Source organism: Mirounga leonina, unplaced genomic scaffold (genome assembly GCF_011800145.1).
Source record: "Mirounga leonina isolate KUSES-001 unplaced genomic scaffold, KU_Mleo_1.0 Mir_171, whole genome shotgun sequence".
Lineage (NCBI taxonomy): Eukaryota > Metazoa > Chordata > Mammalia > Carnivora > Phocidae > Mirounga > Mirounga leonina.
In genome coordinates this window covers 7963849-7978232 of record NW_023270436.1, presented here as the reverse complement: position 1 = coordinate 7978232, position 14384 = coordinate 7963849, and the positions used below count along the sequence as shown (strand labels likewise).

General features: G+C 44.3%; 2 protein-coding genes across 5 annotated transcripts in view; one reads left to right on the top strand and one right to left on the bottom strand.

The window, feature by feature from the left end:
- IFT81 (intraflagellar transport 81) overlaps positions 1-14384 on the bottom strand; it is a 181884-nt gene that overhangs the window by 113474 nt on the left and 54026 nt on the right. The window lies entirely within an intron of this gene.
- Positions 1452-14384, top strand: part of P2RX7 (purinergic receptor P2X 7) — a 43932-nt gene continuing 30999 nt past the window's right edge. The window contains exon 1 of the mRNA XM_035016972.1: positions 1452-1674. Coding sequence (XP_034872863.1) covers positions 1550-1674 — 125 coding nt within the window. The 5' untranslated portion in view covers positions 1452-1549. The remainder of the gene's footprint in view (positions 1675-14384) is intronic.

Below are 14384 nucleotides of genomic sequence, written 5' to 3'. Positions count from 1 at the left end.
CTCAAATAAATAAAATCTTAAAAAAAAAAAAAAGGATGAGAAACTAGAAGAAGGGGCTCAGGGGAGTCATGGAAATCAATGGAAGAAATTGCTCAAGAGGTAGGGAGTGGTACATGGTGTTGGTCCAAAAGTTTAAATAGAATAAGGAATAAAACATATCACTAAATATGGCAACTGAGAACTCAGTGGTAAGCTTATTAAGAACAGTATCCATAAAGTGGTGGTAAGAGAAATAGTAGACAGAGGGCTGAGGAAGCAGAGGGAAGGGCATGAGGGATCAGTGTATGCGTTCAGCAGAAAGATCAGGAGCCCTGCCATGTGCGCTTATGAGAAGGGCCAAGAAAATTTACATTCAATCTCACCTTCCTTCTGCTCTCCAGTGTCCTGAACCAAGAGCCAGGAGGTAAGGTACTCTAAAATCATAGGTTATCAGAAAATTTGCTATTGGAAAATGCATCAGTAAGAATGAAATATTCCACTTTTGCCTGGAGGATCTAAGTCACCTTGCCACAGAGAAGCGGCCTCAATTTGCACCTTTGGTGCAGAGCTTCAGATAAAAGGTTTCTAGGCACAACATTCAACACCTGTCTTAGCTTTATTACTTTCAAGGAAGCAGAGCCCTGGGTCCACTTTGCAATCCAGATCTGAGATTGACCATTTTATACAAACCTGCTTTGTTTTGAGCCTATCAAAATCTGCTTTCATTTAAATTTAATCTAGACTCACCATCACCCATAATCCTATGATAACTCTGTCCCTTTGATGATGGTGGTAGCTTCTCTGGCATGAGCTCTTTCTCACTGAATGAGTCAGTAAACCTCATTTTGCTGAATGGCAAGTTTGTTTCTGACAGTCAGGCTGACTGGGCTAGGTCAGGGTTGTAACTCTAGGGGCAGGGCAGAGAGCAGATCTCAACGGATCTCAAGGGTCATGCAGGAAATATCCAGCATAGAAGTAAAGTCTTCCTCCCCTCCCAGCAATTCTGATTCCCCCCACCATCTACAGACCAGAGTGCTGTGGAGGAAGTGTGGAGAGGGAGCAGAGGGAGACCTTCATTCACCCGGCGTTCACAGACATCTGGGGCTGAACAAAGTGTTGTAGAAATGAATCAGTCAGTCTCTGAGTGGGCCTTGAGGCAATAGAAAGATCTAGGCCCTTTATTAAGGCACAATGGAAGCACTGGGTCTCCTGACATTTGAAGGGCTGCCCCTTTCCCCCAACTGAAAGGAGTCCAAAAAAGTGAAAGGAAAAAGGGGATAAGGGAGAATGCTAAAAATGCCCTTCCTTTGAACACCATCTTTGTGCAGGCGTCTGGGGGAGGCAGGCTGGAGCAGGGTCATCTGCCAGCCAGGCCTGTAGGACTTCCCTTCTCTTGTTTATCCCCAGCCACATCTGGGTTAGCTGCCAGGGCCCGCCCCCACTGTGCCCTCACTGGAGGAACTCAAACATAAAGGCTCCTGCTAAGAATCAGTTTCATTTTCCTGTGTTGTGATTGTTCTGGGAGGGTTGAGCCCTGGTCGAGACCCTAACGGAGAGTGAGCCTCTCACCATGTCAGCCTGTTGCAGCTGGAAAGATGTTTTCCAGTATGAGACAAACAAAGTCCTCCAGATCCAGAGCATGAATTACGGCACCATTAAGTGGGTCTTCCATGTGCTGGTCTTTTCCTACATCGGGTAAGTGGGGTGTGGGGAGAACCCCAAATGTCTGCAGTAGTTGACAGCACAAAAGTCCCCAAGTTACAGCTTCTGGTGCTTATCCTGAATTCCATGTGGTTTTAAATCTGAGACTTTTTTCCTCGTAGCAAGCTGGGGCTGGAGGTGCCGGGGCGGGCGGGAGGGGTGTTGGGGGGATGCAGCTGCAGGCGGGGGGAAACAGTGCCAGTCTGCTGCAGAAAGAAGCCACAAGAGGCAAAGCGACACTTTGGGTTCTACCCCAGGCCTGCCAGGGTGAGCTGAGTGGGGCATGCCTGCGGAAAGTAGAAACAGGGCAACACCCTGGATTCCGTGGGAGGAGGCAAGGATTCAGAGCACACCTGGTAATAACCCTGGAATCTGTCTGAATCATCACCGCTTAGGGGAGGAATAGGATCAGACTCGTCAAGGTAACTTTAGGTCCTCTCTAGTGTCAGGAAGGCCCCCTCTTGCTCTTTTTCATTTTTGTTTCTTAACAGCTTATTGAGATATAATTCACACACTATACAACTCACTCATTTGAAGTGTACAATTTAGGGGCACCTGGATGGCTCAGTCGGTTAAGCATCCAACTCTTGATTTTGGCTCAGGTCATGATCTCAGGGTTGGGGGATTAAGCTCCATGTCAGCTCCGCGCTCAGCGTGGAATCTGCTTGAGATTCTCCCTCTCCCTTTGCCCCTCGCCCTGCTCGCGAGTGCACTCTTTCTCAAATAAATAAATAAATAAATCTTTAAAAAAAAATCAAATGTACAATTTAGTGGGTTTTAGTATTCAAAGTTGTGCAACCATCACCACAATCAATTCTAGAACATTTTCATCACCTCAGAAAGAAACTCCACAGCCCTGAGCCATCACTCCCAATCCTTCTGATCCCCCATAGCTCTGGTGACCAGTGGGTCTACTCTCTGTCTCTGGGATTTGCCTATTCTGGACATGTCATAGAAATGGAATCATGCACTATGTAGTCCTTTGGGTCTGGTTTCTTCCACTCTGCATCATGTTTGCAAGGTGCATCCATGTTGAAACATGTATCTCTACTTCATTCCTCTGTATGGCCAAGTAATATTCCATTGTCTGGATAGACTTTTTTTTGGGAGGGGGTGGACATTTGGGTTGTTTCCAGTTTGGGGCTATTATGGATAATGGATAATGCTGTTATGAATATGGGTGTATGCATGTTTGCATGAACATGTTTGCAGTTTCCTTGGGTATTGTACCTACAAGTGAAACTGAAAGATCATTCAGTAACTTTATTTTTTTTTACTTTTTTTTTTTTAAAGATTTTATTTATTTATTTGACAGAGACAGAGATAGCGAGAGCAGGAACACAAGCAGCGGGAGTGGGAGAGGGAGAGCAGGCTTCCCACCGAGGAGGGAACCCGATGTGGGACTCGATCCCAGGACCCTGGGATCATGACCTGAGCCGAAGGCAGACGCTTAACGACTGAGCCACCCAGGCGCCCACTTTATTTTTTTTTTAAAGATTTTATTTATTTATTTGAGAGAGAGAGAATGAGAGAGAGTACATGAGAGGGGGGAGAGTCAGAGGGAGAAGCAGACTCCCTGCCGAGCAGGGAGCCCGATGCGGGACTCGATCCAGGGACTCCAGGATCATGACCTGAGCCGAAGGCAGTCGCTTAACCAACTGAGCCACCCAGGCGCCCATCAGTAACTTTATTTTTGACATTTTAAGGAATGACCCATTTTCGGAATGGCTACACCATTTCATATTCCCACCAGCAATGTATGTTCCAATTTCTCCACAAGCTTACCAAACACTTTCTCTTGTCTGTTTTTTTGGATTATGGGCATCCTAGTGAGTAGTTCTCATTGTGGTTTTGATTCACAAATAGTTCCTTAATGGCTAATGCCCCATTGCTCTTTGTGATGATGATGATGATGGTGAAAACTTGCATCTCTAAGGTCAGACAGGGTAGTTTACTGGCTAAGTTTAGAGCAACCTATTTGATAATCCTGGCTAAGTTTCCTTGGCCAGGTCACTTAACCTTTCTGCATCTGTTCGTAGAGTTGTCATAATTAAACAGGAAAAGGCATGGCAAACACTTCTTGATGTCTGGCATAGGGTAAGAGCTCCACAAATAGCAGCTATCTTAAAGAATAATCTTTTTGACTTTTAAGTCAAAAAGATTATTCTTTGGGTATTTACCCAAAGAAAATGAAAATACTACTTGGAAAAGATACATGCATCCCTATGTTTATTGCAGCATTATTTACAACAGCCAAGATATGGAAGCAACCCAAGTGCCCACTGATAGAGAGATGGATAAAGAAGATATAGTATATATACAATGGAATATTGCTCAGTCATAAAAAAAGACTGAAATCTTGTCATTTGCGACACCATGGATGAACCTAGAGGGTATAATGCTAAGTGAAATAAGTCAGTCAGAGAAAGACAAATACCATATGATTTCACTCATATGTGGAATTTAAGAAACAAAACAAATGAATGAAGAAAAAAATGGATGCAAACAAAAAAACCAGACTCTTAAATACAGAGAACAAACTGGTGGCTGCCAAAGGGGAGGTGGGTGGGGGGGATGGGTGAAATAGATAAAAGAGATTAAGAGTACACTTATCTTGATGAGCACTGAGAAATGTATAGAATTGTTGAATCATATCCTACACCTGAAACTAATATAACACTATGTTAATGATACTTGAATTAAAAAAAAGAATAAAAAAATAATCTTTTTTAATATAACAGACACTTTCATATACATTCTCTCCTTTGACTGTCAAAGTAACCATGTCCATGCCTGGGATTTGAGATCTGGAAATGTGAATTCAATAATCCTTCACCACTTTGAGCCTTGGTTTCCTCGTCTGTAAAATGGGGACAAAGGTTGTTGTAAGGATTAAATGAGTTATTAAACACAAAGTTGCTTGAAAAATACCTGGTGTATGGCAAGCCCTCACCAAGTGTTAATTCTTCTTCTTAATAATATTATTAGGATTATCACAATTTGATTCATATGTTTACGACAAACACTAAATAATAAACACATATATTAAATTCTAAAATAAGACACGTTACTTGAGCCAGATATCATAGAACTGATGATGAAGAGCATAGTTAGTAAATGCGCCTTTATGTACCAGTATATAGATCATGCGTCACAATTCCAATGTAACAGGTGACGTGATTTCCTGATATTCTTGGCACACAATTTCTTAAAAGCAGATTCTTATATATAAGAACAGATTATTATGAGAGCACCTTGTAATGATAAATATTTTTCTCTCATATGGTGGAATCTTATCTTCCATGCATTTAACTCCCTCAAATCCAGTAATGCATGTTCCATGGGAGCCTGGAGAGAGCACAGTTTCAACAGGGCAATGACCGAGCAAATGTGTGCCCCAGACCAGGCATGAGATGGGGTATCTAAGTTGGGGGTCCTTGTCAGTCTGTTCCCAATGCTTTCGATGGAGTGACCATCTTACCACCCTACCTGTGAATCTAGATACATACTCTCCACCCTACATGCCCCCTAAAATAAACCACCTCTTTCATCTTCACCTGGAGCAAAACTGGAAAAACAGCAACTTGTTCCAGAACTGGAGGAAAAAAATAGGCTCTGATGGACTTGTTGGAAGGTAGAAGGTCTGTTTGCTGCGCCTTGTGGACAACTGAAGGTTTTACCAAAGGCGGCATTGACAAGACATGATTTTTACCTGAAGCACTGACTTTAGAAGGTGACCCCTATGTAAAATGCTACTCCATTTTTTTTATATTTTAAAAGATAAAGTTAACGAAAAACTATTGCCAGGTTTGTTTTTTCCCTCTGTGTTAATGGAATATCTATTTACATCCCACTGAATGGAGTCCCATAGACCACAGCTTGGGAAATGCTGCCTTAAGTTGTACTGTGAGGCCTCAAGTTGATAAAACTGCAACTTGGCCATTTGTAAAAAGGGTAGACCCATGGTGCACAGGGATTAGGTGTGGTAGTTTGCACCAAATAGGACTGGTATGGACCACAGGTTGGAAGTCCAGACAGGCTCAGGTAATATTCAAGATATGTAGCAGCAGGTGGAGGGTTCTAGCCATGGAGTCCTCGGTTCAGAGCCTGTCCATACTAGGGTTGCAAAGGCAAAGAGCCAGGACAATGAAGTAAGACAGGGCTTCAGTTATTGAGACTGGGGTACAAGGAAGGGGCTGTCACTAAAAGAAATAAGACAAGAGGCTGGTTAGCTTCTCATAGTCCCTCAAAGTTCAGATAGGACTCAAAGGCAGGGGCTGCAGCTATATGCAGGGTAGAGTGGTTCCAGCTTCCAGGGTTACAGGATGCTGAATAGGCCTGTGCTGGTCAGAATTGTTTGGATAGTAAGTGACAGAGACCTAACTCAAGTTAGGCACCAAGCCACACAGTGGAAGAGATGGAGCTGCCCTCAGACATGGATGGTTATAAAAGCTCAAACTATGTCATTGGGTTGGGTCTCTCTCCCCCACATCATGGCTCTATTTGGCTTTGTTCTTGAATAGGCTCTCTATGTAGCAAGATGCCACACTCATATCATCAGTAACTCCAGAGGAACAGGCAAGCCTTTTCTGATAGCTGTGGCATGAAAGTCCCAGTAAAGTCTCTGGTTGGTAGAGCTTGAATTACATACCCACTTCTGAACCAATCCTCGTGGCTGGGGGCATGGTGTCCCCTGATTGGCCAATCCTGAGTCATGTGCTCACTCCTGTGGCAGGAAGTAGGGACAGGGTGCAGGGCTCAAGGAGCCCAATCTGAACCACATCCAGTGACTTTACCTTAGGAAAGAAGAATACTGTTGCTGGAAGAAATGGGAAAAGAAAGGGGGGGTGGGGCAAAGGAAAAACATCCATTACAGGGTCTTTCCAAAAGCCAGAAATTCCAGAGACTTCTGAAGTCTACTGCTCTGTCCTTGGCTTGTTTCAGCCCTACACCTGGGCTGTGGAGACTCTGCTCCAGGTTATTGCCAGGGCAGGGCCCTTGGTATTCTCAACAGAGATTTCCTCCAAGAATCAGCTCCTAGAATTCCACAGGGTTTTCCAATCCATGATTATGTTTTGTCCTCTGGTCTCAATGAGGTGGGAAGAATGGGATAATGATGATTATACTCCCAGGAAAACTAACTGAAAAAACCTGAATGACAATAAAAATAACTTCCTTATACAGTTGGCTTTACTTATATCATCTCAATTGGTAAGCTGGGATGTAAGTGTTCTTTTCATTATTGCACAGATAAGGAAAGAAAAGCTATGAAAGATGGAGTTAATTTCTAAAAAATCATCCAGGTAGAAAGTGTTTTTCAAAAAGGATTCAAATCCAAAACCAATCCAATGCTCTTAACCCAGAAAGCACACTACTGAAGGGTAACCGGGCAGACTGTGAAAGCCTGAGTACTAGGCCTCCTCAATCCCTGGCCAATCAATGCTTCTTCCTTCTTCACCACGAACTTTGTCTTTCTGGGTTGGCCTGGGCAAGTGCAGGACAGGGAGGGAGGCTGAAATGAGGATCCCATAAGCTTACCCTTTTCTATTGTTCATTCATTCTCCCAAATAAATTTTAGACTATATACTATAAGTCAGGCACTGTTCATGGCTCTAGAGATTATAACAGTGAGTGAAACAAAGTTCCTACAACTCATGGGGTTATATGCCAGTGGAGGAGAGAGATATGATACAAAAAAAGCAAAAAAAGACATAATAAAATATCTGATGGTGATAAATGCTATGAAGAGTAATAAAGCAAAGAACAGAGAATGATAATGGGCAAATGTGAGTGCGTGTGGGATAGAGATATTTGGGCTGAGCTCTGCATGAAGGGAGGGAACAAGACATGAAGTATCTAGGAGAAGAGTATTTCTGGTGAAGGGAACAGCAAGTACAAAGGCCCTGAGGTAGAGACTTGATAGGGCGTTCAAGGAAAAGCAAGGTCAGTATGGCTGGAGCAGAGGAAACAAGTTAGTGAATGAGAGAAAGGGCATGAACTGGAGAGATAACACTGGTGGGGGAGGAAGGGCAGATCATTCAGGGCCTTGGAGGCCACTCTGAGTTCTCTGGATTTTATTCTGAGTGAGTTGAGAAGCTGTAGGAGGATTTTAAGCAGAGAAGTAAAAGATATTTTCATTTTCTTGGGAAGATTTCCCTCCTCCTTGGAGACCAGCCCTCTCAGAAGATTTTCCAGTGCATACAGAAGAGTAGGGAAGATTGAGAGAAAAACAGGAGAACAAACTCCACTCAAACTGCTTCTTCTCCCTTACCCAGTCAACCTCTACTCAGGCTAACAGAAAGCACCATGGAGATGGTGCTTTGTGCTGGTTTGTGGCTGTTAAATGTAATTCCTGGCTGGCTGCCTGTTTCATGGGAGGGTTGCCACACACCTCCCTGTGAGATTGGGCCTTTTCCCCAACTGAGTGGAAGTGAGTCCACCACAGAGATGGGAGGGGACACCAGAGGCCGGGGAGGGGCAAATCCAACCCAGGCATGGCCCCCCTATGGCTCCTGCCACTTGAGGGCAACAGAAACATGAAGAGATTTGCCACATTCTCATCCTACCCTGAACTCCTGGGTGATGTGATAGAGATGGGGGTCCAGAGAAAACCCACTTCAGGAGGAGACTGCTTCTAGGAAGAGGAGAATCCAGCTACCTGATTCAAGGGACCGAAAGAACAGCGAATGCACATATCTGAAAGCAAAAAAGAGGAGCAGCCCGAAGGACAGCATGTTCCAGAAGCTGGTGAGAGAGGAGGGAGGAGCAGGGGCTAAGGGCAGAGAGGTAGGCAAGGGCCAGACCACGGGAAGAGTTGGAATTTGTTCCTCAGGGCCATGGGAAGCCGCTGACAGGGTTTACAGAGGGGATTGCAACCATTTGATTCCTGTTTCTAAAAGTGCTCTCGGGCCTTTGTGCAGAAGCAGATGATAGGGGGCAAGAGTGATGTGAGGAGGGCAGTGAGAGGGGCGCCAACATCGCCCAGATGAGAGAGGCGGTGAACCGGATGATAACAGGATAGCACAGGTGGGCAGAAGTGGGCAAAACAGGGATAAGTTTTGGAGGCAGAACTGACAGATTTGCTAGGAGGGGGAAGATGACTCGGGGTTCCCAGGTGGATGAGGATGCCTTTACTGACAGGAGGAAGACTGAGGGGCAGCAAACTTGTCGACCAACAGCATTGTCAGCCATGTCAAGCAAGCAAACAACTACTACCATCTATCGGCATCCCTCCATTAATGTCTACACTAAAACATTAAGAAAGCTGGAGGCACACAGTCTACTGAAATGGTCGTTTCAAATGAATAAATTTAGCTTTATGGAGAGCTTGCCTGGTTGTCCTGGTTTTCTCATTTCACCTTGGAAACCGAGGTTTCTCTGTGGACCAGTTCTCACACACGCACGGGCTTCTAGGCACCACCACTCCAGCCCAGCCTCCCACCCAGGGCAGGAACCTCCCAGCCCTCCTGGGTTTTTAACACAGTGCTGAAAAGAGGAACGATGGATTATTCACAGAGCAGCACGCATCAGCTGGCTGACGTGCAAGATGCCAAGAAGGGGAGGCAAAGGTGGGACTGGAGAAGCCCAGCAAGGATCATATTATGAACAGCCTTGAACTTCATCCTGAGGACACTGAGAAAGCACGGAGAGTCTTCCCCACCCTGCCACCAACATTTCATTATGAAAAATTTCAACCATATAGATTTGCCTTTTCTAGACAATATTTCTTCTCAAACTCAACAGAGCGGATTCTGTTTAGAACCAGATACCCTGCCCAGTATAATACTAACATCTCCTTATTACAGAAAAAGAAACAATGACCCAGAGAAATTAAGTAACTTAACACACGGCCATGTAGCTAGTAAGTGGTAGAGCCAAGACTGAACCCAAGCTTCTCACTCCAGAGCCCAGACTTTTACTACTAAATCACATAGAATATGGAGGAGACAGGAGCACAAATGGAGGCAGGGAGACCATTCAGGAGGCTACTGGGTGGTCCAGGTGAGAGGTGATGGTGACCTGGACTGACAGTGGTAGAGGAGAGAAGTAGATGAATAGCATTAGGAAGATAAAACAAGGTTTGACAACTGAATGGTTGAGGGGTAATGAGGGAAGGGATGCTATGGAATGTTTCTGGATTGGGCAACTGATGTGTGGTGGGAGAACTTATTGGGATAGGAATGGGGAGGAGCCCATCTGGGGTGGAAGATGAGTTCAGAACTGAAGGCACTGAGTTTGTCATGTATATGGGACATACAAATTTAGATGCTTAGTAGATAGATAGGTGAATCTGGAACTAGAGATAGAGCTTTTTATATCACCAGCGTATAGACGGTAACTAGAACCATGGAAGTAGCTACAATTGACCAGAAAGCACAGATGTAAATGAGAAGGCAAGGAGGGCTTAGAACAGACCCCTGAAGAATGCTAACATTTAAGTGATGGGGAGCACAGAAGTTCCTGAAGGATTCTCAGATGGGTGGCCATGAAGATCCAAAGAAAGTCAGGAGAATGTGGATTCCAGGAAGCTAAGGGAAGAAGGGAAAGGGGTTGCATGGTCATCGGGGTCAAATGCTGCTGAGAGTTTTATGAAGATCAGATCTGTAGTATGTCTATCAGATGTAGCAAGGATGACGTTGCTGTTTACTTGGCAAGAGAGGCTTTAGAGAAGTGGTGGAGAGGGAGCCAGACTGGAGTGGGCGGAGGAGTGAATGGAGATGCAGAAAGGGATGTGGTGACTCACTCTTTCAAGGGACTTGGCTACAAAGGAGAAGAGAGGCACTGAGTGGTGGTGGTAGGAGAAGAATGTGGGGTCAGGAGAGGGTTTATTTTTAAGGTGGGAAATGATGTCGGAATGTAGATGAAAAGGAGATCAGAGAAAGGGAGATGATGAGATAAATGAAAATCACCACCACCACCACCATCATCATCATCGTCTGTCACCAACTAGCAGCCACAAAGAAAGCTTATTCTTTTCTGGGACTAACCATTAGACATTTCTTCCTTACACTGAGCCCAAATCAGTCTCCCTGTATTCTACCCTTTAGTCAGAGTTCTGCCCTGTGATCTCTCTTGTAGTTGACACTCTTCAAATGGTTGTAACCTGCTACTGCATTTTTCCTTTACTATCTCAGCCAAGCCCACACAACCACACTCTTGTTTTGTCAAGGCTCTCTTAAAAGTGGTGCATGCACTCTTGCTTTGCTGGTGGAAGCATGAAATGGCTCAACTTTTTGTGGTTTGGCAAAATGAATTGAAATATGAGATGTATACATCCCTTAACCCAGAAATTTATCTTAGGGTGTGAAATTTATCTTTGGTGTGAAAAGATTCTTTTGCAAGTACATGCCTGGCGACATGAGAGAGGGAGGAGAGGCAATGAAGCATAGTGCTGAAGAAAACAGGCTGAGCCTCCATGGTGAAAGACTGAATGTTTACCCCCCGAAAATCAAGAACAAGACAAGGATGCCTGTTTTCACTGCTGCTATTCAACATTGTAATGGAAGTTCTAGCCAGAGCAATTAGGCAAGAAAAAGAAATACAAGCCATCCAAATTGGAAAGGAAGAAGTAAAACACCACTCAGATAATATGATCCTATATATGGAGAATCCAAAAGAAGTCACAAAAAGCAATTAAAGTTAATAAACCAATTCATTAAGTTTTGAGATACAAGATCAACACATAAAAATCAGTTGTGTTTCTGTACACCAGCAAGAGGGAATTAAAAAAGGAAATTAAGAAAATAATTGCATTTATAATAGCATCCAAAAGAGCATAAGCTGTGGGGCCAGTGTTGCTACTCTGTGTCTTAGTCTGTTGGGGCCACTATAACAAAATACCACAGATGGAGTGGCTTATAAACAACAGAAATGTGCTTTTCACAGTTCTGGAGGCTGGGAATTCTAAGATCAAGGTGCTGGCAGATAAGGTGTTCGGTGAGTATGCACTTCCTGGTTCATAGACAGCCATTGTTTTGCTGTGCCCTCACATAGAAGTGGCAAGGAGTTTCTGGAAACTCTTTTATAAGGGCATTAATCCCTTCAGCCCTCATGACCTAATTACTTCCCAAAGGCCTCACCTCCTAATGCCATCACACTAGGGGTTAGGTTTCAACATTTGAATTTTAGGGAGTCACAAACATTCAGTCCATAGCACTATGTTAACTTAGGCTCGCTTTGTCTGTACCACAGTTTGCTCAGATACAAGGTGGGGATAATACCAGGACCTTCCTTACAGGGTTGTTTTGGGAGAGGTGAGAAATGAAAGAGTTAATATATATTATTAACATATGCTTAAAAGAGTGCTTGGCACACAGTAAGAGCTGTATCAGGGTTACCAAAAAAATGTTTACAATTGGAAAAACTGAGCAAAACTTCTAGTTAAATATCCACCAGGAAGAGACAGGGGGCAAATTATCACAACTCGCCTCTTAGGTTGAACTATATGGAATTGCCAATATCTACTCCTTTGGTCTAAAAAATGAGCAGTTTCATATGTTCCAATCTAAACACTAGAATGCTCTGTAGCCATTAAAAGTCATTCCATATCATAGATCTATCTTTATCATAATGTTTATCACTACTGTTGTGGAAAGATTTAATAATATATTATTGAGTAAAAATAGCAAGTTACATAAAGCATGTAGAGTGTGGCCATGTTTGGGTGTCAAGGTATGGGCATAAAGAGATACCTGGAAGATACTCTGTTTCAACAGCAGTAACCTCTGGGAGGGAGAATGTTAGAAGCTCTTCATATTCTTTGTGCAGTTCTATGAAATTTACACTTTTACAACAATTAAAGAGGTTTTCTTGAAAAATGTGGCCCATAAAACCCAAACACAGGGCTGCCTAATGTGGCCATAGGCCACTGGCTTACCACCACCCAAGAGTGAAATATTCTACTTCTTTCACTGAAGCTTAAGATAACACTAGTTGTTTGTTTTGTCGTTTTGTTTTCTTCTGGATGATATAACATAATGTTGGTTCATATGGGCTCAGGATTATCTAAAAATTTCGGGCCTCTAACAAAAACTTCTGCCACCTTGGGTGGGCTCTTGTTTGTACTGGCATAACTGAGTTTTTTAGTTCAAGGTCAGGATTTTACATGTATCTATTATATTTCCTCTAGTTGATAAACTTTAACTAATAGATTAAGATTCACTCTGTTCTCCATTGAATGTGTAGTTGAAGTTGAATGTGTAGAAAGTATTGTATTCTAGAATACAAGTTCTTTGAATGAGAGAGAGCATTTGGGAAGCATTATAAGGAAGGGTGTTCCAGAAGCGTTGGCTGATGGAAAAGAAATGCAATAGCCAAAGGAAATTAGAAGTGAAGATGATGTCTTAGTTAAGCCGTGGGTAACAAGGAACTGAAACTCCTTCACTCTAGCTCAGGAATAGGTGGGGTAGGGTGAAGCCTGGGTGGGGCGGCGGGGGCGGGGGGAGCTCTTATAAAGCTACAATAGGCCAACTATATTGGGGTAGGCTGAATAATGGCCCACAAAAGATTTCCACTCCCAATCCCCAGGACCTATGAATCTGTATGGGCAAAAGGAACTTTGCAGATGTGATTGAGTTCAAGGTCTTGAGATGGGGAGATTATTCTTGATTATCTGAGTGTCCCCAATGTAATCACAAGAGTCCTCAAAAGAGGGAAGCAAGAGGGTCAAAGTTAGAAAAAGAAGATATGACAACGGGAGCTGAGGTTGGAGTGACGTGGCTGGGAGCCCAAGAATGCCAAGACAGCTTCTAGAAGCTGGAAAAGGTGAGGAACAGATTCTCTCGTGGAGCCTCCAGCCCTCCGGGAGTCACCTTGATTTCAGCCCCATAAGACCAATTTTAGGTATCTGACCCCCAGAACTAAGAGAATAAATTTGCATGAAGACACTAAGTTTGTGGTAATTTGTTACAGGAGCAATGGAAAACTAATACAATCGGTACTTAACTTGCCTTGGGGGTGCAGGCTCCCCTCCACTTTCTTCTCAGTGCATCTCTTGCTGTCCTTGGCCCCTTGCGGACCTCACCCCACTGCTGAGTGGGGCAGGGATGGAAATAATTGGATTCTTCTCTTGGGGTTATAAATACAGAAAGCAGAGGCTGTGGGCTCAACTTCTCCATGAGGTACAGAGGACAGTGTCCAGGGCCCACAGTTCCTTTAGGCGCCAAGAAAATGTTGGCCTTGAGGTAAGTGTCAGTTACCCAGATTTGAGGGTGGTTCACTTTCAGATCCCATCCTTTCACTTTAGAGTTACCTTTACTCAGTGAGTCCAGGCGCTGTGAGGGAGGGTCAAGCTTTGCTGAGCTGTGCTTCCTGGCCTGAGGCCCTTTGAGGGCTCTCTCACCATGCTGGCATGGGCCCGGGGCCCCCTGAGGTGCCAATAAGAGAAAGCCCTTCATATTCAGAGTGTGCAGGTCCTCTTCATGGTGGGCACCTTCATCTACACCTGTTGAGTCGGTGCTGTGTGCAAGCCTCAGAGCTCCACAGCTGAGCTCATTCTCTGTCCTTCGCTCCTCTCCATCCCTCTGCAGCCCCCCTCTGAGGCCAGACCTGCCTGTGAGTGCCCACTTCCCCTCACATTAGTCCTCTTCCGACCTCCCCAGGCTCAGCAGCTTTCCATCCCACCATCTCTTTCTCCCCATCCTACAAGGCGTCAGTAAGCCCCCAGCTCCTTCCTGCCCATGCGCCAGAGGGACCAGTGGATTTTT